General features: G+C 38.3%; 4 protein-coding genes across 4 annotated transcripts; 1 reads left to right on the forward strand and 3 right to left on the reverse strand.

Moving 5' to 3' along the window:
• Positions 1 to 3,195: 3,195 nt before the first annotated feature.
• LOC121933711 (olfactory receptor 13G1-like) lies at positions 3,196 to 4,140 on the reverse strand. Its single transcript, XM_042473698.1, has one exon. It carries the CDS (start codon positions 4,129 to 4,131, stop codon positions 3,196 to 3,198), a length of 936 nt encoding a protein of 311 aa, XP_042329632.1. The 5' UTR covers positions 4,132 to 4,140.
• A 1,387-nt stretch (positions 4,141 to 5,527) lies between these two features.
• Positions 5,528 to 8,011, forward strand: LOC121933712 (olfactory receptor 13A1-like). Its single transcript, XM_042473699.1, has 2 exons — positions 5,528 to 5,542; positions 7,346 to 8,011. Exon 2 carries the CDS (start codon positions 7,412 to 7,414, stop codon positions 8,009 to 8,011), a length of 600 nt encoding a protein of 199 aa, XP_042329633.1. The 5' UTR covers positions 5,528 to 5,542; positions 7,346 to 7,411.
• A 7,146-nt stretch (positions 8,012 to 15,157) lies between these two features.
• LOC121935322 (olfactory receptor 1440-like) lies at positions 15,158 to 16,093 on the reverse strand. The gene has a single exon (XM_042476724.1). It carries the CDS (start codon positions 16,079 to 16,081, stop codon positions 15,158 to 15,160), a length of 924 nt encoding a protein of 307 aa, XP_042332658.1. The 5' UTR covers positions 16,082 to 16,093.
• A 5,927-nt stretch (positions 16,094 to 22,020) lies between these two features.
• LOC121933713 (olfactory receptor 10A7-like) lies at positions 22,021 to 22,959 on the reverse strand. Its single transcript, XM_042473700.1, has one exon. The coding sequence runs from the start codon at positions 22,945 to 22,947 to the stop codon at positions 22,021 to 22,023; it is 927 nt and encodes a 308-aa protein (XP_042329634.1). The 5' UTR covers positions 22,948 to 22,959.
• Between the last annotated feature and the right edge of the window lie 3,302 nt (positions 22,960 to 26,261).

The following is a 26,261-nucleotide window of genomic DNA, read 5'->3' on the forward strand; positions in this document are numbered from 1 at the left end:
TCTGCTAGTCATTTATTATGGCCATTTATCCTAGACATCTCTGTTTATTCCAGTCTTGTTTGACTGACTTTTGATCTGAGCTAGATTGGCTTTTGGCAAGCCAGAGGATGTGATGCAATATAGATCTTACTGTACTGACCCAGGATTCCATAAAATGGAGTCATGATCTTTAAAGTGGCATCAGGCTTCATTAATGAAGCAGCATAGCAGCATCCTTAGTGTGTGAAAATCAATAACTAATTAATGGCAAATTTTGATATTGCAGGTAGAATAGCAGTCTTTAGGGATGTGAAGGGGTTAAGCATAAAAGTGGGATTTTATCCAGGACAATGGATTTTCACTTTTTTTCCATTCCATGCAAGTCCTAAATGGCTCATAGTTATGAAGATTTGATCATAGCTGCACTTTGTATATATACAAAGCAGATCTTAGGGATGGAAGGATCAGTCTCAGCTTTATTTTTTCATACCTTCTTCAGTGATGTCCTGTTTCCCTATTAATTTGTGATTATTTGTGTGTGTGTGTTTGAGAGAGGGGGGGGAGAGAGGGAGAGAGAGAGCATTAATATTTCTATTTGTTAATATTTTTTACCACTTTTTCTCACAATATATGTACGACTGAACATATTTTATATCCAGCTTTGTATTTATGTATACTTTTTGGAGTGTATTTTAAGCATCACAAAATTTTAAAGGGGTATAATCTGAAGGATTGTAATAAACTGTATCAAACTGAATGATGACTACTTAATACTCTGCAAATTTCTTCCATTATCTCTAGCCACACTACTTCTTCTTGAAGTTCAATCTAATCGTAAAGGGGCAGTACAGAACACCCCGAAATGGTGGGCTGGAGTTGCCCATTTTAACTGGGGAAGGACGCCACAGCTGCCAAACCATGTGGCGTCCCTCTGCAGTAAAAAGAAACCAGGTTCTCCTGGTTCTTTCTGTGGCACGTTGTGTACATCATGAGTGTGCCATTGGCACACTCATGACGTACGCAACGTGCAGCAATGTGCAAATGCTGAGCGGCGGCGGCATCATCATGGTGGCACCCATGTAGACAGGATGCCGCCATGATGCTGCCGCCCATACAGACTAGGGTTCCAGAGCATGCGGTTGCCACACACTCTGGAACCATAGTTTCAGCGCTGGCACACCACTTTTGGCTGGTGTGTCTTGGGCCAAAGTTTTGTAGCCAAAAGTTCCATTTATATAATTTTTTTCCCTTTATTGCTTTGCTTGTTTATTTATTTATGTGGGCATAAGGCCTTCACAGCATGGTTTACAATTAGCAAGTTTACAATACATACATACATACATATATACATACAAAGTACATTAGAATAAACATTATACAAGCGATTCAGTAGTTTGATAACTATGATTTTACAATGTGAATAAATACATTAGAAACTTTTAGAAGCTGAAAGATTTTGATTCAAAATAAAGATTTTGGCTGAATCATTTTGAAGAGTCCCAGATGAGTTTGCCCTGGTATGCTGTGTTCATGCCATATTTGAGACATCACACCAATACAGTAGCTACTCCCCAGTTACTGCCGTTCATGCACATGTGAATGCAGACATTGGCCTGTTACAGACAGCCAAAATAAAGCTGCTTCGAGTCACAGTGGAGGTATGGTGTTTCAATGATGCATGCATCCTAAGAGTCCAGAAGTCGAACCAAAGCCACACTCCAGCCCTAAGGACTGGAGTGCAGCTTTGGTGTGGCTTCTGGACTCTTAGGACGCATGCATCATTGAAACACCATACCTCCACTATGACTTGAAGCAGTTTTATTTTGGCTGTCTGTAACAGGCCTACGTTATATCATTATGTGGAACAGAAGCTATCTATCAACCTCTTAAGATGAGCATCTTTTATCTCAGTAGCCCATAATGACTTGAGAGAGTGTGGTGCATGTGCTATAGAATTGGAAGGTAGCCCAGTCAGTCACTCAAACACAATCTCTCCCAATCTCCTACCTTCAGTATTTTCAAAGAAAGAGAACCTTAAAAGATGCTGTTTATAGAGACAAGGAAGAAACCAGATGTGGTGTCTCTGTGTGTGTTTTAAGAAAGAGATTTGCATTATTCCAGCAAGGGATTTTCATAAAGCTTCATTCCATTTTATTCTGCATTTTCTTTCCAGACTGGCAATGAGAGCAGACTGGCAGTGCAATCCAATTCTTGCCTTTGCCTTTCCCTCCCCTTCCCTTTCATGATTTGCTGTTTTCTATATTCCACACTGGTGATCCACATTTCTTTCTTCCTTTGTGGATGTGGCGAACCACAGCTTTCCCTGCTTTCCATCCTTGCCCTTAGTCCTAATTACCTAACACCAAGAAACCAGACTCTCATACCCACCTATACACTGGAGCATGAACCAATAATAGTGTTTTTGTAAACCTAGATTTAGCTTCAGTAGCTTCAGAAGGGAACCTGTTTTACCTAAGGAAGGTCAGGCTTTGGTTTTGTATGAATCCCATGCATATCTCAGTTTAAAGTAACACATTGTTTGAGCCAAAGGTAATATTTTTCTTGTTTGTCTAGATGGGAGAATAGTTGGGGAATTCTATTCTGTGCCATCAGGCTTAGGTAGTGCAATATGAAATACAATTTCCCCCCTTCTTTCCTTTCTCTTATTTATTCCTAAATTTCAAACATGCCAAAAGAGCCAATGGTAATAAATATTAATGATCGTAAACTCTACCATGTAAATGTTAATTTTATCCTTTTAAAAACAATATTTTATCTCCTTTTTATTCTTCATTTCATTTCAGAATGCATCTTCTTTCAAAACAAGAAAAAACTCTTTAATGCATCTGCCCTGTAAGTCACAGAGTCTGCTTTGCCAAACAAATGCCAGTGTTTATGTCTAAATAAAACTCCATTTTTCTATTTCATCACACAACATTTCAGAACTATGGCTGCTGCCCAACAGCAGAATTAATGCAACTTGACACCATTTTACCTGCCATGGCTCCATCCTATGGAGTCCTGGAATTTTCAGTTTATTGGGGCCCCAGAGGTCTCTGACATAAAAGGCTAAATGGCTCCCAAAACTGGAACATGGCAAAAGCATTAATTCTGCACTGTAGGTGCAGACTATGTGTCTGTCTTGTGAACAGAAACAGAATGATAATACATGCACATGATTCAATAGTCATACATTGTTCAGTCTGAGGCAGATAACTAATCTTTCTGGAAGATTCTTTTGGCTATCAGCTTTGTGAGTGCCTCTTTAACATCAGTGTTTCTCAGTGAATAAATGAGTGGGTTGAGAACTGGTGTTACTACAGAATAAAGGATAGCAATAATCTTGTCTTCCTCCAGGGAGTAGGCTGAAGCAGGCCTAAGGAAAGTATAGATTATTGTGGAATAGTACACACTGACAATCAAGAGATGGTAGGAGCATGTAGAGAAGGCCTTCTTCTTACCTTCTGTGGAACGGATCCTGAAAATGCTTTGCACAATAAACCAATACGATGTTAGTGTCAATGCACAGCTCCCAATTGCAATGACCACAGAAGCAGCAAAAACCATGGTTTCATTCAGACTTGTGTCTGAACAGGAGATCTTAAACATGGGTGGCAGCTCACAAAAGAAATGATTGATGAGATCTGAGTCACAGAATGAAAGTTGTGCCACAAGTCCTGTGTGAACTGAAGCATTAACCATGCCTAAGAGCCACAATCCAGCCATAGTCCCGATGCAAAACTCCTTCCTCATAATGACCATGTACTGAAAAGGTTGGCAGATAGCAGCATAGCGGTCAAAAGCCATGAATGCAAGGAGCAGAAGCTCAGTCCCTAAAGCCATTATAAAAAGGTACACCTGTGCAATGCAGCCTGCAAAGGTAATGCTTTTTTGCTTTGCTAAAATAGTTTGTAACATTTTTGGAACTGTAACAGAAACTGAAAAAACATTTAGTATAGACAAATTGATGAGCAGGAAATACATTGGTGTGTGGAGCTTGCTACAAGTGCTGACAGCAAGGACAATAAGGGTGTTGCTTATTAAAGCCACACCATAAAGGAAGGTGAATGACCAGAAAAGAATCATCTGATGTTCAGGACTGCTGGAAAGGCCCATCAGGATGAACTCTGTAATGGCAGAATGATTCTTCATTTCCAATATTATGTGACTGCAAGCAAAAATACATATATTATTCTATGTAGAGATAATATCACTTGGTATGAGAAGATGGCTTACTCAATAAATAAATGCTGCAATGTACACTGATTAAGTAATAACATTTAAACTGGTCGAGACAAATCATTGGTTTGGGATATAGGACTTCAGTCTAACTGTGGATCCAACCCAATATATGTGTTCCTAGGGACCAATCTCTTACTGTACATGTTTTTGTGCATAACAGACTGCTTCTCTTTTTGACTAGGGAGATTATCACATGAACAAAGAACCTGATTGCTCCTTAATGGGATGCAGCCAGGCTATGGGATGCAGGCAGTTACTACCGCTTGTAATTTCCCACCGATTCCACTGGGCAGCTGCATCCCATGTCCTAGGCAAACTTCAGAGGAAAGCTCCTGGCTTTGAAAAGCAACTTCGGAAGCACACCTGGGACTTGGGATGCAGCCAGGATGCAGCTACCCTTTGGAATTGGTGGAAAATTACAAGCAATGATACCCTCCCGCATCCTGTAGCCTGGCTGTTTCCCATCAGGGAAGAGTCGGGTTATTTGTCCATGCGATAATCTCCTAGGTTACAGTTGTTTGGCATGATAAGAGTGACAGGATTTTTCATTTCCCCACTTTTCTCCCATTTCTTTAAGCCAAGACCCCTTCATCCTTTGCCCCAAAGTCTCAGCCACCCCATGGCTGATAAAAATATATTGTTCATATGAATCAGTCAATATGAATTGATTTTTTAATAATAAAGGCAAACCTCTGTCTGTCATCATGCACTCCCTTACCTCCCAAAAGGTCAGAATAATTTATAAGAAGGTGATTTAATTTTTCAGCAATCATGTTAGATAAATTAGGCTAAGAGATAATGACTTCTTCAAAGCCAACTATTGGGTATGTGAATCAGGGCCTTCATCTAAGCAGGTCAAGCAGCAAACTGAAAGGAGACAAGACCCACATGTTCTAGGAAAGTCAATTGTTTATTCAGTTTTTACAGTGTTTAAAAAGCCCAAAATGTTTCGGCCACACTAGACCTTCTTCAAGGGCCTTTGAGAGAAATCACTGGAGTTGTAAACACTCTCCAAATTACAAGAACCCTTTATCTCTATAGGCCTGTAATTTGTAGAGTGTTTAGAACTCCACCGATTTCTCTCAAAGACCCCTGAAGAAGGCCTAGTGTGGCCAAACCCACTGGGCTTTTTAACACTATAAACTGAATGAACAGTTGACCATCTTAGAGAATGTGGAGCTTGTCTCCTTTCAGTTAGTTATTTACACCTTCTATGGTCAAGCAAAAAATAATTGTTTGTTCCCTATATTGCACTATACTATTTGAAATCCACTGTAGAAGACGCTCCAAACCACGAGCTGAAACTGTATCATTTTATGGGGTAATTCGCTACTGTCAAAGATTCACAGAGCTGTAATACAGCTAAATTGAAGGGAAGTAACTGAATTAGTTTGATACTGGAAAAAGGCAGGAAATAAATCAAACTAGAATAGAATAGAATAGAAGGTTCAGGAAAATCCCTCTAGAGCCTTGCCTGTGAAGTCAAGAGCTGGTCAATTTTCCATAATATACTGAGCAGGTAATTTATTTGCATGACTAGCTCTGTAAAAGAAACAAATTGTCAGGCTGGGGAGACAGCCTTATTTGTTCAAGAAAAAAAGCAACAAAGGAGCTTGGAATATCTTAGAAACTGATCATGCAGTCCTATATCCATTTATCCAGGAATATGACCATTTAACTCAATGACCGCTTCTTCTGATAAGACATATATATAAGATTACATATGTTTCATGGAACAGAAACAACTTCATCAGCGTAATTAGGCTGTAGTCTGTGAAAATGTATCTCACCAGCAAGAGGTGCCACAGATAAAACAATTTATTCATGGTCACTGATACCCATGCATAAATGTCTCAACTAAATGATGGGAGATTTGCACATGAGTTCTTTGTTTGCAATATCACTATGTGGATATAGCTTATTACTTATACATTGTCTATGACTAGTCAGATCAGAGGAGTGAAAACTTGTTTTGGACTTCTTCCAGATGTCCTAGCCAAAACAGCCAACAGTAAAGGGACTGTGGATGTTACCGTCCAAAGCATCTAGAAAGCTCAGAGTTCAAAAATCCTATCCTAGGTTGTGGAAAAATTCTAGTGTATGCTGTACTGATGGCGAAGCATTCAACCTCTGTTCCTCTTTGCTAACAACACAGTCAGATATTTAACTGGCAGTTTTCAGTCTGAGTTTAATATAGCATAGGCAGACATTATGAAAACTCAACATTTTAAAAGTTCTACTATGTTTGGCCATATGGACATAAAAGGGTCCATATTCACCTTGTCTAGTCTGTCTTTTTCTCAGTGGACTCATTTCCAATTCAAGAATTATAGCTACAAACCTTTGGAATTGAACACTGACATAATATTATCAAACGTGAATATAGGAAGGAAGGAAGGAAGGAAGGAAGGAAGGAAGGAAGGAAGGAAGGAAGGAAGGAAGGACAAAACCCTCACCTCAGTTCCAGTTTTTTGTGGTAAATTGTTTACTTCTAGTACATAGTCCTCTTCCGGAAAGCATTGTTGCTCTAGGTATGTAATTGTGATGGCTGGAATTAAGTACTCAGATTCTATGGACATCATATTCCCAGGTTAACCATCATTGGATTATCTGGCTAATCTCTTGACAAACTTAAACAATCTCTTATCAGATACTAGATGCTACCTTAAATGAGGTGCTAATACCATGGGGCCAAGGACGACTGGGATTCCATAAGAATAATTATCTTTTAAAGAGAAAAGCTGTGTAAATACTGTGTGCCTAAAACAACGACATTTTGATGCTGAATTGATAGTTTCCATTTCTAAAAGATGGCAGACAGATTGAATGGTGAATCTTGAGTGGTGATTCCCCCCCCCAAAAAAAAAAAAACTATTCTGGGAGTCTTCCATGCATATACTTTCACATTTGTTGTCTATTTTTGCATCGGCATCTTAATGTGTGTGTGTGTGTGTTAAATCAAACAGTGTGTATTTATGAGAATAATGAAATATTTTAATTTTTTCAGTGTCAAACTGTTTTCTCTCATTTCACATAACAAAACAAATTTCTTTCATAACAAAATTTTATATGATGTATGACATATGAACCAAAGGCACTTTTTGCTTATATATAATGTATGTAGTATTGCATTGCACAGGTATATCTCTTCATATGGGCTTTGGGGACAGAACTTCTACTTCTTTCATTCATGGCTTTTGACCGTTATGCTGCTATCTGCCATCCTTTGGAGTATACACTGATCATGAGGAAGGATGTGTGCATTGGCATAGCAGCAGGAGTGTGGGTTACTGGAATGGTTAACTCTGCAGTTCATGCTGGGCTAATGCTGCAGCTTTCCTTCCACAACTCAAACATAATCAATCATTTCTTCTGTGATATACCTCCACTTTTGAAGCTTGCATCCTCAGACACCAGCATCAATGAGAGTATGACTTTTGTGTCAGATGTCATATTTGGGATCTGTAGCTGTGGTTTGACTCTAACATCATATTTGTTCATCATGAGAACCATCCTGAAAATCCGTTCCACTGAGGGGAAGAAGAAGGCTTTCTCCACATGTTCTTCACATCTTATTGTAGTCAGTTTTTACTTCTCCTCAGTTATTTACACATATATTAGGCCCTCTTCTGTCTACTCTCTAGATAAAGACAAACTGGTTTCTCTCCTGTATTCTGTGGTAACACCAGTGCTTAATCCCATTATATATTCTCTGAGAAACAAAGAGGTTAAAAAAGCTCTTAAGACACTTACTGGAAAAAGCCGACTGCTCCCAGGGCCTCAAGCTTGAGTTGTTAAATATTCTAGTGGTTCTGTCATTCTTATTTTATTTTATAAAAAATGGTAATCAAATCAATGGTTGGTATTATATTTGATGTGGAATAATTGAAATTTTTATGTAATTAAAAAAAACAACCTTGAGAGGCAGTAATAGATCTTAAACACATGTACTCACCACTATGATAAGTATGTATTTTTAAAGTATATGCATGTACAATTTTGCACTCAAGTGAATATTCTGACTTTTGCAGACAATGAGGCTATGGAAATCAAATATAGCTTGCTTTGGGTATATTAGGGATGTAAATTCACAATTTAAAAACTGAATATTTTTGTTCAGCATTTGTCCTGTATTTCAGCATCTTAATGTGTTTCAGAAAAAAAATTTGTTTGGGGGGGGGGGAATCCTTTGAGCAAAAGCATGTTTTTCTGCACAGAAAACATATTTCCTGCATGAGAAGCCATATGTTTTTCTGTGCAGAACAATCCTCCAGAACACTTTGGGATACTTGTGAATACTAGGAGAAAACTACACAAAAGTCTCACTGGTCTATTATCCTTCCCAATGGGTTTTCTTAATTGTTGGGACATCCATTGTTTTGAGCAGGAAATGAATAAGAGAGACAATTCTTTACATCCTTAGGATGCATAAACCCTTTTTCTTTCTCAGATGAAACATGATAAAACTTGCAAGTGGAGCAGACAGAATACTTTTTTCTCTCTCACTTGAATGGGCAGCTAAGATGGATTCAGAGTTTGCCCCATATCTTTAAACTGGACCCAGAGCAATGGATTCAAACTACATGGAAAGTGTTTGCACCTCAACATTAGGAAGAACTTCCTGACTTGGGGGTGAAGCAGACTGATGGTTCACCTTGAATAACATCGCTTTGTTATTCAGGTAGTCCCTGAAGTGGCTGGAAGCAGTTCTTTTTTGCATGATAAAAGAGGGGTTGATAAGAGCTTTTTAACAGTGGAATACGTTTCCTTGGAATGTGATGGACTCTTCTTCTTTGGAAATTTTTAAAATGAGGCTGGATGGCCATCTGTCAGGGGTGCTTTGTTTCTGTGTTCTTTCATGTCAGGGGTTGGACTGGATGGCCCTTGCCATCCAGCTCTATGATTCTATCATTCAATATATTTCACTTTAAAAAGTCCTTTATTTTACAAATAAATATATTTGTTGGTTCATACCTCAATTGTCTTCTAATTAGATTATTGCAATGTCCCCTATGTGGAGCTGCTCTTGAAAAGTGCAAAAGCTACAATTAGTGCAAAAGCAAAACAAACAAACAAACAAACACAGCCAGATCCTTGTCAGATGTATACTTCAGAGACCATATATTACCAGTCTTGCAAGAACTTCCAATGTTCTTCTGAGCTCAATTCAGGGTGCTGAATCTAAGTGTTTTGGAGGCAGGATATCTGAAAGACTCTCTTATCCTGTATGTTGTTGTTGTTGTTGTTGTTGTTGTTGTTGTTGTTGGAAGCCTTCCTCTTGGTTCCAGTTTGTGCCATGAGGGTTTCCTTGACAAAATGTGTTCAGAAGAGGTTTGTTATTGCCTTCTGCTGAGGCTGAAAGAGGTTGACTTGCCCAAGGCCACCCATCTGATTTCTACGTACAAGTAAGGATTCTAATTCTAATTTCCTGGAATCCTGGAAGAGCACTCAGACACCATGTTGGCTTTTCTACCATATGAATCTGCCTGAGACTCATAGTAAAGGCTCTTTTGCATGTTCCACTACTCCTTGAGGCTTGATTGGTGTGTGCATACACCAGGGCTTTCTCTACATTGATACTGCTGATTAGAGTTAGAAACCTCACTTGCAAATAGAAATCAGCTGGGTGGCCTTGAGCAAAACAGGCCACAATTTCATTGGTTATAGCTGAAGAAGCTTAGCCTTATTATGGGTCCAGAGCTAAGCACTGGTTGACCATCATGCTAAGTAATAGAATTTGAGAAATATCAAAATGCAGTCGATTCTTGGTATCTGCAGACTTGAGACACGCAGATCCCAGCATCCACAGGGTGGTAGTAGAGGACATAGAAATGGAGTAGAAGTGGAGGCAGCAGTTGCAGGGGGGGGAGAAAGAGGAGGCAGAGGCAGGAGGAAGAGGTGGAGGCAGGAACAACTGAAGGAGGACGAAGAGGAAGCAGCACCCTGCCGCCCACCGCCCACGGCAAGGCGGAATTCAGGTGGCTGGGACAGCAAACTCCCATTGTCCCCAGTTGTGGTGCAGCCAAGTGGTTGTGCCACCATTAAGAACAATGGAACTTGAGCATCTACAGATTTGGGTATCCCCTGGGGATCTGGAACGGATCCCCCGCAGAAACTGAGGCCGAATATAGACATGTTTTAAATTTGTGAGAGTCTATCTTGTCTCTCATTGGAAGAATTTCTGACTTAAGGGCTGAATAATCAGGCCAGGATAGCAGGGACTGAGTAGCTGAGTATAGTCACCTACACTCTGGCCTCCATTTTCATAAAGTGTGATTCTAGTCTTACATTAGACATACATTTTGGGGCTTGGAATGCTCATCTTAAAAATTTGGATTGCACAAGTCCAAATGGTGCAGAGTTGGAGAGAGGCCCCGGTTAGGATCCATAAAACAGTTCTGCAATTGATTTGTCTTCTAAAGCTTGAGTGCCAACATGATACAACAGCCTTCTCTTGTCATAAGAAATTTCTGGATGGCTGTTGAGCTCCTCTGCACATTGCCAGCAGCATAGCCCCCATACGCTTTCCTAGCATGAAAGATTACCCCCAAGTATTTGAAGCAGGAGACCTGTTCAATCTTGTGGCCATCTATATTCCAATTATGGTTCTTGGGCCTTTTAGCAAATGGCATGATTTTAGTTTTTTTTTTAAATAACTGAGTTCTAGCTGATCTTCTCTGCAGTACTGTGTTAGTGTTCTTAGTGCTCTTTTTAGGCCAATGGGTTTTCTTGAAAGTACTACTGCATTAATATTAGTATTATTTAATTATATTTTAACTTTTGTAATTAATGATTAAGTTTTATCTTTTTAAATTATTGTAAAACAAAACAAAAACAAGACACTATTTTAAGATAGAAAATGCTCTAGGTGGACTATGATGTAATGCTTCAACTTTATTTAAAATTAGAAATAGAAATGATGAGTAGATTAGGGGCATGTTAATGGAAGGACTGAGGAAGTCAATTTATGAGAAGCTTCTGAGAGGGTTCTATTTCATACTTATATTATATATAATCACCTGTTAAATATGTGTTAAATATGTTTTCATATATATTTGTAAAACTTAAAAATTATTGTAAGCTGTTTGACTTCCATTTTAAAAGAAAGGTGGGATATAAATCCCATAAATAAATAAATGTGGCTCTTTCTCTTGAACTTTATCATCACAACTCTACAGGATAGATCGAGCTGGGAGAGAGCAACTGGCCCAAGAGACATCCACTGAGGTTTCTGTCACACTGCAGAATTAATACAGTTTAACACTGCTCTAAATGTCATGGATCCATCCTATGGAATCCTGGGAACAGCAGTGTATTGTGGCACCAGGGTTCTCTGACAGAGAAGTCTAAGGGGCAGTAGAAACAGGCGGATCCATGCCGCCCATTTTTGCCCCGCATCTGTGCTGCAGCATTCACATGCTCTAAGCAGCTCCTTCTTTGAGGCATCATAAGGGCTGCAACACTTTTTCACCCAGAGCTGTTTGGATGCTCAGGTGCCCTTACATCACAAGGCTGTGCCCCTTGTGGATGGGACCACAGCCTTGTGATGTAAAGGCGCCAATATTAGGGCTCGGCGCATATGGATGCTGTGCCCTATTGAGTCCTAATATCAGCGCAAGTGGCCCATCTGTGCTGGGCCTAAATAACTAAAAAAACAGAAATCCTAGAATCCCATAGCACTGAGCTATGACAGAATGCTGAAACCCTAAACCTAAAAAATGAGGCATGCAGGCACAATTTAAAATTTGGAAACATGCACAAAACAATGGGCAAAGAGTCTTATGCTCTTTAAGGATCCTTAGGCCCAAAGTAGATGGTCCAATTAGAGCAGCTTTCGCCAGTTTCATTTAGACAACACATGCCCCCAAAGGAGAAGGAAGCCATGCCACAGCCACCTAAGGTGGCCTGAAGCCAGCTAGAAAAGGAATGGAAAAAAACTGTTCCTGCCACTTGATACTGCTGCCGATGGCCCACTTCGGGAATGGGCCGTCAGGTTGCTGGGTTCCTAGAGTGATTGCAGCTGGAGTGGCCACAGATCACCCATCTGCTTCACCCTTTAGAGTCTAAGCAACTGTTGTTCATGTATTTCAGAAAGAGCTCTGATTCAGTCTCCTTGACCATTTTTTTCTGGCGTGCATGCTTCTAAATTACATCTGCATGCCTCATTTTTGAGTTTTGTTGTTATTTTAGTTTTTCATATATTTTACCCAAGTCATTTTTCTAAGCTTGCATCTTACTTCCTATCTTAGTTATCTTCTAATATTTTCTACATCTCCTCCTTATTTTCCTTCATGATATCTGTTAATTGTTCTTGATCACTTAGTTGTGCTGTTCCACCAATATTTCTACTGAGTTACCTTTTAGTTTGTCTATCTCTTTCATACTTTTTAAACTTGAAAGTAATTTCTATCAGTGTTACAATATTCTTTCTAACCTTTGTGCACTGCTCATGTTTGAAACAACAAAACTCTTTTTAAGATTATTTTTTCCCATTTTTCTTTAATACAAGGGATACCATGTTATCACACAAATAACAAGAGAAAAGGAAAAAGTTACACACTGATAGAAAAAATACATACAAGAAAAGTAAAGAAACATCTGATAGGAAATGTCAGATCAATGAAAAAGTAAAACAAAATCATTTACATTTTTTATTAAGCTATTGATAAATATTACAAACATTCAGCTTGCATATACAGTAATCATCTCAAATTTTATTTTTTAAATAATCTTTATTCAAAATAAAACAATTTCAGTAATAAAAGCACATACAAACCAAATACACATAAGCATTTTACAACAAAAATGTACCTATATCATCTAACACACCTATATCTCATAACATATTTCTATCAAACAAACAACTGTGATAATAGTGGTATTAACAATATAACAACACTAATAACATCTTTAAAACTGTCTTATGACTATCTCTTATGAGCATATATTCACACAGTCACTTCAATAACCTCTCTTCAACACACCTACACCTTCTTTTCCTTTCTACTTTCACATGTCCCATCATACAATATCTCACTACCATCCATTACCTTCTTCACTTTCCCACTCTTCCATTTTTAATCTTCTTAACTTCTTATCTAACTGAGGTGCGTTACAGACCGCTGCTTCTGTTTGCTCCGTGAGGGAGCCGCAGCAACCAAACCGTGCGACTCCTGCGTAGAGCAAAAAAGAAGCTCCAAAATGAAGCTTCTTCCTGTGGCGCAGTTATGACGCCGCGAGACGCCAATGGTGCACTCGCGACGCCATGAGTGTGGAACGACCACCGCCATATTGTACGTATTCACTATGTACTAGGGTTAGGGGGGTGCGGAAGCACTGCCCCTTTCTAACCCTAATACGTAGTGAATACGTACAAAATGGCGGTTTGTAACCCACCTTAGTTTCCTTCATTCATCTTTGTTCTCACCACCTCCTTACCATACCTCTCTATTCTCTCATCTCACATCTTTCTTCAGCCAACCTACATCATCTACTCCCTCTACTACATACTCAAAACCTTGCCCTACTTACCTAATCCTATCTTTCCATTCTCTCCTCTTCCATTCTTCCCTTCATTTTTCATTTTTCATGTCATCACACATACTGACTTCCTCCCTTGCTTTCTTTAGCTTGTATTTACATGTGTTGTGTATTTCTTTCACCACAATTAACATTGGTACCCCAATCCTATTAACAGTGTCTTCAATCCCTCTGAAATTCTCTCCATTTTCCTAACAAAAATTAATTTGGTATTTAATAAAATATTTGTCCACACTGTACCACTTCCTTTCAAACATTTAGGTATCCAAATCAAGCTTAGCTTCTCTAGTAAATTAATTACAACTAAGTGCCCCATTTTCCCTCAAATATTTTATTACAGGTTTCCAAGCCCTATGGAACGTCTCAAACATTTCATATTTCAATTTCAAAGTATGTTTTCCATTTCTGCTATATCATATAGATTTCAAATACAACCTTCTTCACTTGGAATCGTTTTAGCTTTCCATTTATGAGCAAAAACAATCCTAGCCAATGTTACAAGTAAAACAAAATCCTTCCAAATTTATTTTCTCATATTCTCATATAATTCTGAAGTCTTATTTGTTATTACTATACCTAGGTATTTGACTTTCTTTATTATTATTATTATTATTATTATTTTCTTATATCCTGCCTTTTTCCCAATACTGTATAAGGATTCAGATCATGAACAGCAGATTTAAAATAGTGCAATTTAAAACCAGTAGAAAGTTAAAGTGTATAAATATAAAATTTAAAAAGCAATTCTCAATTGTTTTCTTAATTTGACTTCCTTCTTATTGCTTAAGTATTTACCAATAATTACCGATTTTTCTTTATTCAGTCTGCACCCTGTTGCTTCTCCAAATTCCTTTATCAGTTTCATCAATAATCCATTCCAACATTAAAGACACATAGTATAGATTCTCTTAATAATAATAATAATAATAATAATAATAATAATAATAATAATTTGTATACCGCCCTCTGGCAAACCAATCTGGGCGGTTAACAACAGTAAAATATAAAATATGACAATTAAAAACACTTTATCCCTCCCCCCCTTAAGACAGTATTAAACAGTATAACATATTAAAACACAATATCAATGCATAAAACAACAATTAAAAACTAAAAACCCTGATATCCCTCTGTTGATCCTCAACCATCACTAAGATGGGGCCACGGGAGGAATGAGAGAATCAGGGAACCTGGGAATCAGGGAACCTGGGCCGGGATGTTTAATCTGGAAAGGCCTGCCAGAACTGAATTTAATACTCATAATAGCATCTTATAACATTACCTTTAAATGTTACAATTCTTGTTTTCCTTCAACATGAAATTTCATTTTTGCAGTACATAAAAATACTGCCAATAAATTTGACATTTCAATTGACATAAACATAGCTGAGTCGTTTTACATACACTTCCCAATCCTTTTCCAAAGATAAGTTTTAATTTCATTGTTTCTGAGACAGTATATGACAGGGTTTAACAGAGGGGTTAAAATGAGATACTGGATAGAGAGCACTCTGTCCAGGTTTGAGAGAGAGTTAGAACTTGGCTTCATGTATCGAAAGAAAGCTGAAAAATAAAACAGACAAACCACAATAAGGTGAGAACTACAAGTGGAGAAGGCTTTGCTCCTGCCTTTGGCCGAGTGAATCTTCAGGATGGTTGAAATGATTCTAGCATAAGAGATAAGAGTTAAGAGTAGTGGGATAAAACCAAAGAGAAAAGTAGCGGCAAAAATCACTGTTTGATTAGTGAAAGTGTCACTGCATGACAGACTCAAAACTGCAGGAAGGTCACAGGTGTAGTGGCTGATTATGTTGAATCTACAGAAGGATACATATAGTAAAGGCACTGTATTGAATAATGCATCCAACAAGCCCATTATAATGCTTCCAATCACCAGCTGATGACACATCTGTTTCTTCATAATTATTAAATAATGTAGTGGGTCACAGATAGCAGCATAGCGATCATAGGACATGGCAGCAAGCAGAAAAACTTCTGCACAAGCAAAATAAATAAAGAAGAAGATCTGTAGATAACATCCCACCATAGAAATGGATGTCTCTTTTGATACAAAAATTTCCAGCATCTTTGGGATAGTGACAGATGAATAACAGATATCAACCCAGGCTAGATTTTTGAGAAAGAAAAACATGGGGCTGCGAAGGCTAGGTTCTTCACTGATAATCAATATGATCATAGAGTTTGCTAACAACGTGGAGACGTATATGACTAGAAAAACAAAGAAGAGAAGATGATGCACTTCTGGATCACTGGAAAGTCCCGAGAGAATAAACTCTGTTATCACAGTTTGATTTGTCATTAAAAGATGATTTAATATCTATAAAATCTGTGTGAGTAGGATTGATATGGATAGAATTTCAACATTAGAGGGACATTACTTGTCATATTTTTGAATTTGCTTTTTACCATTCAGCTGAAATATTTTTCCATTGTAAGTGTGGCATTCGTATGGTGATACATCCACTGCTTTTACCATTTTTTCTTTCCTGTTAAGGGAAAAGATACAAACATATAGTGTCTGTTTTATTGTTGTTGTTGTTTTGTGCTGTGTCTAGCAATAACGTGTAGCGAGAAAAGGAGTAATCTGTGGCGCAAAGAATTAAATTATCAGGAGGTAGTACTAAAAAAAAGACTATTTTATTCATTTTATTTTCATCTACTTTTGCATTCTGTCATTCTATACATGTCTACTTAAATGTAATTCCCATTTATTACAATGACATTTTCTGCTAAATAAAAATATAGCCAGCTCCTTGATATTCTTTCATTGGAGTACACAGCTTTCAGCTGAATATTCCAGACATAACTCTGTCATTTTTACAGATTACAAGAAAAGGGATGCAAGTTGGATTTTGTTAGCATTCACAATAATTTGAAAATGATTGGTTTCTTAATATGTCTACAGAATAGAGAAAAAGAAGGACAGGGAAGGAAGAAGAGATGTGAGAAGAGGAAGCAGAATATTTCTGGCATTTTTCTTCAAGGTTTAACTTCACCAATTTTAAATTCATCAAATAATGGCCCTTCTTTAGTGAAAAGTAGGGGGGAAATGAAGCTACCTGTATTCTTCATATGGATTCCATAAAGCTGCTTGTAAAATATTCTTGTTGGCTTCTTTTCCCACTCTTGAATCACTTCAGATGATCAGTTGGTATTACAAAGTGGTGCAACTGCCCTGAGATCTGTTAGAAAGTGACTTCTTCACAGTTCTGGGTAAATTGCAAATATAATCACCTCCTGTTAAACCTCTTATGATTTTTATGCTCTGGATGAATAGAACTCTCAAAGGGTTTGACATGTAAGCAAAAACATTAACATTCTTTGTTTAGAATCATAGAAGCGGGTGGAGAAGAAAGGTATAAACAAAAGGAAAACACACACACACCCCAAACACACAAGATTTTCAGCTTGTAATTTACATCTCCTTGCCATCTTATATGGCATAAAGGAAAGACACAATAGATGCAATAAAACAAATCACATCTTTATTTAACTTAACAGAATCTAAAATAAGGAGCATAATAACTGCAGGTTAACAACTTGTCATGCAGATAACTGAGAGTTGGAAAGTTGTCTCCATGCATCTGAGGAAGCAGACCAAGGTGTTGTCCACACAGGCTACAAAGTCTGGGTTCTCCCCAACCTTGCACAGTGGCATCCCCATATTGGGTGTCATCTGGTGTGGGGTGAGCTGCTGAGGCTGCAGTAATGGCTGTAGTCAAAAGAGTATGCTAGCCCTTCATGCTTTGCCATAGTGTGCGCCCCTCCTCCTTCCCCTCCCCATTCCCAAGCTTTCTCCCTGGACATAAGTAATCCTGCATTTCCAGAAGGATCAATAGAATACATAAATAAATACATTATTATTATTATTATTATTATTATTATTATTATTATTATTATTATTTATATCCCGCCTCTCCCTGTATTGGATCAAGGTGGGTAACAGCAAACATAAGAACAATAAAAATAAAACACAACAAACCACAAGTAAAAACGTAGCAAAACATATAAAATCCAATTCCCTATCTCCTTCCCACCTTAAAATACCATTAAAAACAACAATTCCCAACTGGAGAGTGAACATTCCAAGGAGGTCAATTTGGGAATGCCTGCCGGAAGAGATCCATTTTTATTGCCTTCTTAAAAGCCTCTAAAGATGTTATAAGGCAGATCTCTTCTGGCAGGTCATTCCAGATTTTTGGAGCGGCAACAGAAAACATCCTCTGGGAAGTTGTTACCAGTCTGGTTTTCTTAGACTGCAAGAGATTCTCCCCAGAGGACCTGAGAGTGCAGGAAGGATTGTATGGGAGGAGGCTTTAGGTAAGCTGGACCCAAGCCATCCAGAGCTTTATAGGTAATGACCAACAACTTATACTGTGCCCGGAAGCTAATAGGCAGCCAATGTAGGGATTTTAAGACAGGTGTAAAAGGGTCAAAGTTTGAACTCCCTGTAACCAATCTGGCTGGCATATTTTGGACCAGTTGCAGCTTCCGAACATGGCATGGGGGTTGTCCCATATAGAGCGCATTACAGAAATCGAGATGAGAGTTTACCAGTGAATGTACAACCGTTTCTAGGTTTTCCCGTTCCAGGAAGGGTCGTAGCTGGCGTATCAGCCCAAACTGATAACAGGCACTCCTGGCTGTCGCATCCACCTGAGATGACAGCTGAAGCAACGAGTCCAGCAGTACCCACAAGCTACGAACACAGTCCTTTTGGGGAAGTGTGACTCCATCCAGAACTGGAGAGCTTATCACCATTCCTGGATTAGGATTGCTTATCGCGAGTACCTCCATTTTACTTTGATTCAGTTTAAGTCTATTTTCCCTCATCCAATCCATTACTGACCTCAGACAGTCATTCAGAGGGGAGATGCCATCCTTAGTCACCAAAGCAGTCTGAGACATGGAGAAGCAAATTTGGGTGTCATCAGCATAACACCCCGCCCCATGTCTCTGGATGATCTCACCCAGCGGCTTCATGTAAATGTTGAATAGCATAGGAGACAGTATCACACCTTGAGGGTCACCCCATTTGAGCACCCTCTTGGCCGAACAACTGTCCCCAAGCGACACCATCTGGAACCTACCTGAGAGATAGGACTGGAACCACTGCAAAGCGGTGCCCCTGATTCCTAACCCTCTCAAGCGTTCCAGAAGGATACCATGGTCTATGGTATCGAAGGCCGCTGAAAGGTCCAAGAGCACCAACAGGGCCACACTTCCCCTGTCGATGCACACAATTCAAATTTGCATATCCCCTTATCCCATACTTTAAACTAAAATACCAGTAAAATCAAAATCAATTTAAAATAGGCAAGATTGGGGAGAGACATTTGGACAAACAAAGGGCAATCTGCATCAGTGTATGGGAAGGTCAGTCCAGAAAGGCCTGCCGGAAGAGGTCCATCTTGATAGCCTTTTTAAAAGTGTCAAGAATGGTAATATGACAGATCTCTTCCAGCAGGCCATTCCATAACTTAGGAGCAGCAGACAAAAAGGTCATCTGGTAACCGCAGCCAACCTGGTCTTTCTTGGCTGCAGTAAGTTCATCCCAGAGGACCTGAGTGTGCAGGGTGGATTGTATGATGGAAGGCACTCTCACAGGTTAGCCTATAGCGAGTACCTCCAAGCTATGAAGGGTTTTAAAGGTTATTACCAACACCTTGTACTGCACCCAGAAACTAATAGGCAGCCAATGAAGAAATTCTAAAATAGGTGTTATGTGGTCGCCTCTAGATTTTCTGGTAGCCAATCTGGCTGCCATGTTTTGAACTAACTGAAGTTTCTGAACTAGGCACAAGGGTAGCCCCATGTAGGGCGCATTACAGCACAACCATCAGAAGCCAAACCCATGGGTTTGTACTTCAAGGGGTTATCTACACATTGGTTGTTGTTGGTTTTTTTTTTAGAATGACAATGTGAATTCATGCAGTCACACATTCTAGTTTTGTTGTTCACACTATATATTTTTTTAAATCGGAACAACATCTCTGCACATCTCTGCAGGTTCTGTTGCTCACAAGTCTCAGCTCTGAGAATAAAGATGGAATCCAGATGTATAACACATTCAAGACATACAAAGTTTTATCCTGGTTTATCCCGAGTCTATCTGCATCGGTTATTCACACAGCTGACAATGCACAAATTTTTCAAGAAAACTTGGGAGGAAAAAACCCAAGATCAATTATCTCAGATTTAGTAAGGTTTTAGCAGCCCCCCCCCCCCCCCCAAAAAAAAACCTTACTCAGATGCATTTGAAATTCATGTGAACAACACAGATTCATCGCACATTCTAACCAGGATTATTTACATGATCTGAATTTAAAGAAATAAGATTCTGACTAAATAGTAAGAAGTTAGTGAATAAAGTCCAGTGCCAGTCCTGCAGTGTGCGTGCTTACAGGAAAAGATTGTCTTTGCCTGCTCAGCTGAATGGAGGCTGGACAGTAAAAGGATTCCAAGGTGATGATATCATGGCATTGAGGGAGAGGGCTGAGCCAGAAAGCATGTAAGTCCCATCCACTCTAGCATCATCCTCTTGGCCCAGCAGTGCTCAACCCACCATTCCACCTCTAGTTCCGTAGAAGCTTTGCCAGTCATTTCAATAGAAATGTTCTCCTTGGGTTTTTTGCCTTCCTTACACTGTATGTGTGGACCATGGGGAGATTGGCAAATGGTAGTGCCTATAATAGGCTGTCCCAAGGCAGATAGTTGGAGGACAGAGCAGAATGCAGGCCAGCACACACCAGTTGGCACCATTTAGTGAAAGGGCAGGTCTCCTAAATTACTCCTATAGTTATGGGGCTCAGGGTGTGGGTGAGGGAAGATACCCCTTAGGGTTCGCAATGCACATTTCTTCTTTAAACCCTTCAATTTGGGGGGGGAGGGTTTTTAAACACAAAGGCTGGTTGGATAACAATCTGCAATTGAATTGCTCCTGGGGCTTTAGGTGCTTTGTCCAAGGGTGGCTGAGGAGGGGATCTGTGGTAAGACATCAGCCTCAGCTTGACCCAAAATAGATTCTTCCCCCCAATTGCTGTTCAGAAGTTGAAACAGTTAAAATAAAGTGACCTATTAATACAACTTATGTGTCTGGCTTCATTACTTTGTTCTAGGTGGGCAGTCAGTTCAGCATTAGAATAGACTACCTTGGAAGGTGGCAGAGTTCCTTCATTGGGGCTTTTAAAATAAAAATTGGATGATGTCTGGGGAATGCTTTACTTGTAGATTTCTTCATCTGCGGGGATTTGGGTGGATGGCCTCCAGCTCTATCATGTTATGCTTCTATCCTTTCAAGAAAACAGCATGTATGTTACTTGTTATAGCCCACTGCTGAGTAGTAGTAACTATTTGTTTGGAGTGATTCCACTTAATATTTTTCATTTAATTAAATAATAATAATAATAATAATAATAATAATAATAATAATAAAATTTATTTATATCCCACCTCTCTACAAAATGCAATCGGGGCTGCTTACAAGTCTAAAAATATACAGTCCGAACCCTCAACCCCCCCTCCCTTAAAATACAATTAAACAATGTAGAATTAAAACATAAAGCATACTTAAAAACAATACAATAGACTGTGGTGAGGTCAGAGTTCAGCAATTAGATTTTCCTTCTGATGGCCGGGGAACTTTTCAGGAAACCTGCATAGTTTTACAGGTATGGATATTATGCTGCTGTTGTTTTTTAACCACTGTACTTCTATGAAAGGGTTACTGCACTCGACCTCTCTAGTATACCATACACACATCACTCCTTTCATTTCTTTCATTGACCTTAGCACTTCAAAACACAAAGCACAATGTCAAATTACCACACCCAGAAAAATGCACTCATATTAACAGATTCCTAGTTTAATAGCAAGATCTTAACTGTGTGGAAGATCTAACCATAAGACTAGGAGATACATATCATTGTTTTAGTATTATTCCTGGGTTTATTTTTTTATCAGTGTCACATTATTATCTTTGTACACTATGCACTTGTACTCTTTCTCTGCATCTTGTGTTGGGCTACAACATGGGTAAATATAGTCACACACATCATTTTTATAATATGTTAGAAAATAAAGGTTTACATCAATATCACACTTGTATAGACTTTCTGATCAAAAGAACTGTGAGTTGGAACAAGATTTAGTCAAGTTCAAAGTAGATAGATAGAAATTAATGAAATTACTAACAAATGACATTTTTCTGTATGTTTCTTTATAGTACCGCTTGTAGATTTACCTACGTTTCCCAAACTTTTTCTGAATATTAGTTTTCATTTCATTGTTTTTAAGACTGTATATTATAGGGTTTAACAGAGGAGTTAAAATAAGGTACTGGATAGAGGCCACCCTCTCCAGGTCAGAGAGAGAGTTAGAACTAGGCTTCAAGTATCGGACAAAGGCAGAAAAATAAAACAGAGAAGCCATAATGAGGTGAGAACTACAAGTGGAGAAGGCTTTGCTCCTGCCTTTTGCAGAGTGAATCTTCAGGATGGTTGAAATTATTCTAACGTAAGAGACAAGAGTTAAGAGGAAAGGGGTAAAACCAAAGGGAAAAACAGAGGCAAGAATTAACATATAGCTGGTGAATGATCCACTGCAAGACAAACTCAGAACTGCAGGAAGGTCGCAGGTGTAGTGACTAATTCTATTGACTCCACAGAAGGTCACACACATTAAGGGCACTGTGTTGGCTGTAGCATCCAACAAGCCCATTATAAAGGTTCCAGCCACTAGCTGATGACACATCTGCTTATTCATAATTGTTGAATAATGTAGTGGGTCACAGATAGCAACAAAGCGATCATATGCCATTGCTGTAAGCAGAAAAATTTCAACACAAGCAAAATGGATAAAGAAAAAGATCTGTGCATAACATCCCACCATAGAAATTGATTTCTCCTTTGAGACAAAATTTTCTAGCATCTTTGGAACAGTGACAGTTGAGTAGCAAATGTCAACCAATGCTAGTATCTTGAGAAAGAAGAACATGGGGGTGTGAAGACTAGGCTGTGTGTTAATTACCAATATGATCATAGAGTTTGCTAGTAATGTGGCAGCATATATGCCGAGAAACATGAAGAACAGAAACAACTGCATTCGTGGATCACTTGAAAGTCCAAAGAGAATAAATTCAGTTACCACTTCAGTTTGATTTTCCATGGGACAGTGATTTAATATGTATTTTTTGCATATTCTTCTACCATTCAGTTGAAATATTTGTCTAGATATGAAGTTTGTATAGTCATAGATCCTCTGCTCTGACCATCGCTTTCTTCTTCTGGAGACAAAAATAGAGAAAGAATCTGTATTGTTGCTTTTTATTTTAGTCCAGTGTTGAGCAAGAATATGCATGCAGGAAAAAAAACCACCATGTGTGAAACACGTTCAAGGGAATCAAACTATTACCAGACAGCCCTCATGGACCAGACAGACTTTTTATTTATTTATTCATTTCAATGTTCACTATATTTTGGTATTCCCATCATGAAAATCTAAGCATACATGTAATTGTGAATGATTATCATGATGTTTTCTGCTGTGCAAGTAGGTATAGAATTGTAATCGTGGTCTGATCATCTTGTTCAGTTCATTGCTAGTCATATGAAGAGACATTAGAGGTGGAATTCCCTGAAAATTAATTTAAAAACTGGAAAGAATGCAGTGCAGAAACCTTCACTGACACACTAGCAAGACTAGTTACGTAATAAGGCTTGTGGTTCATATAATTTACAAACATTTTTTCACCCTGTGTCTACAAATGTTCTAGCCCCTTGATATTCTATAACTGAAGCGTGAAATTACAAAAAAACACTGCCCCAGCCATATCCATCCCAGCCATATCTGTGTCATAATGAAAAATGTGCATTGGATTTACTAGTCACTGACAAACACATAATTTAAATACTGTTCTTTCTAAATACTAATATGAAGAAAGGGAATGGGGAGAAGAAGAAAGAGGAAAAGTTTCCTTTAACTGGTTTTTTTTTGGGGGGGGAGGAGGGTTCGACAGCCATTTCTTTAAAAACTCACCTTGATACAACGTAAATGAAATAAATTGTCCTATACACATTATACTTTTACCCAATGTAAATGTGAAGTCCATATTATCATATTTCCATTGATCTGATCTTTCTTCATTGGTTTTGAATTTCTATGATATTTAGCAAGAAGAAATACCTAGAAAGTCTCTAATCCATGACACATGCATAGAAGAATCAAATGGAGCAAGCCTTGCTTTCCACTCATATAGGTGACAAATAAACCAGCAACTATATTTGTGTAACTTGGGTTAAGTTATATGTAACCTTTCCATTTTATATGGTTTTAAGTTGTGGCATGTCTTGCTGGGTATATTGACTCTAAATAAAGATTGAAATTGAAAATACTTGTTTAAAATTAAAACTTGCATTTGCACACTGGTGGAGCTGGCTTGTAGATAAAACTGATGAAACATGCAATTTGCACTTGGCTGCAAGTGTGCATAAATATATGGCTAGCATCATGTTGTTCTAGCCATAACTCTATCATTTTACAAATTATAGGAAAATGAGTGCAAGTTGGATTTAATTGTGATTCACAATAATTTTTAAATGACTGGATTCTAAATATGATTTTTATAAAGTCAAAGGAGGAAAAGGAGGTAGAAGAAGAGAAGGAGGAGAAGAATTTTCATGTGGTTTTCAGAGTTAACTTTAACAAATAATGTGCTATCCCCTTGATAAAATCTGGAAAAAAAATATCTTCACTTACCTGTGCTCTTCATATTGTGCCTAGCAAACTTCGTTCTTAAATGAATTCTTCTTATCGTCTTTCCTACTCTTCAGGCCACTATAAATTATTTATTGCCTTAATAAAGTTAATAAATACCTTGAGATCCATTAGAAAGTAGTCTCTTCATAATCCATCAATTATATAAATAATCACCTTCTATAAAACCTCTCAGGATGTTTTCTGATTCAGTGAAATTCTCAAGTGCTTGCATATGCAAGCAGAAAGATTAACACTCTGTTTTTAGAATCACAGAAGTGGAGAGAGGCGGTAGTAAAAATCCTAAAAGACTCTCTCATTTAATGCATTTAAACCAATGAAATAATTAAGGACTGACTTGGCTTTTAATTATCTCCCCATGCAATTATTTATCTTTCTTTGTCTCCAACCACTTTTATCACACACATACAGACATACAAATTCTAATCTAACATGTGCAATATGAAAGGAGGATGAGAGGGAGTAACTTTATATAGTATCAACTTCCTTTCCAACACCTTTAAGAAACACAAATAAAGCAAATGAAAACTTCCTTTGCTTGCATGGGACTATGGCTCTGCAACCATAATTTTAATTAATTTAAAGGAAAACATTTTCAAATGATTAAATAAATTATGTTTGATTATCTGCACATTAAAACTAACACTAAAGCCCGAGACAGATGGGCAGGAAGCACTGTCCTCAGGCCAAAATTAGGGTTCAGGAGCATGCAGCAATCGCCCGCTCCTGAACCCTAATACACACGGGGGCCGGCATGATGATGCAAGCACAATGTCGTGTCCGCACATCAGGGCACCGCACTTGTGTCATTGATGTGCCACAGTGTGCTAATGGTGCATTGATGGTGGCAGGATTAGCACAACATACATTTGCGGTAGAAATATGAGTAATTACTCTGGATGCAATTGTAAGTTTAAAAGAAAATTTAAATTTATTGTCTCAGTAAACCCATCTTAGACTAGCGAAGAAAATAGACAAAAGATGTTTAACTAAACTTGGTTACAAGAGCCTTTGAAAGTTGGATCCCATGTGTGGGGGTAAACTAGCATTTTGGTTGGTGCCCATGGATGCTCCTTTTCCAGAAAATGTGAAGAAAGAGGCTAACTAATAGTTATGGAAACAGTTGTCAAAATTCTTATCCTCCCTGGAGAAAGATATATTTACTGTGCTCCCTTTCATCCCTCACATGGATTTTAAATGGATTTCCATTTAAAATTTGATATCTTGGATGACTTTATTGCCCCAGTACTAAGCTGAGCAATTAAACAGAGGAGGGGTTGCAATTGACTTTTGTTGTTGCATTCCTTCAAGTCATTTCTGACTTTTGATGACCCTAATGCAAACCTATTACAGGGTTTTTATGGCAGGACTTTCTTAGAGAACCTTTGCTATTGCCTTCCTCTGAGGCAGAGAGAAATAAACAAACAAAAACAAACAAACAGTAAAGTCCATTTCATACCAGTTTGACTTTCTCCTCAGGTGCATTTAATCTAATGAAATAATTAAGAACTACAATGCATGCTAACTATCATCCCCTGCAATTTATCATATCAATTTGAATTTCTGGGGGCATTTTTTTAGCTCATATTATACCTTTATTCCTTCTCTTTCTGTCCTCCCCACTTTATCACACACATAGAAACAACACACAGGAAGGAAGGAAGGAAGGAAGGAAGGAAGGAAGGAAGGAAGGAAGGAAGGAAGGA

Source organism: Sceloporus undulatus, chromosome 6, assembly GCF_019175285.1.
Source record: "Sceloporus undulatus isolate JIND9_A2432 ecotype Alabama chromosome 6, SceUnd_v1.1, whole genome shotgun sequence".
In the NCBI taxonomy this organism is placed as follows: Eukaryota; Metazoa; Chordata; class Lepidosauria; order Squamata; family Phrynosomatidae; genus Sceloporus; species Sceloporus undulatus.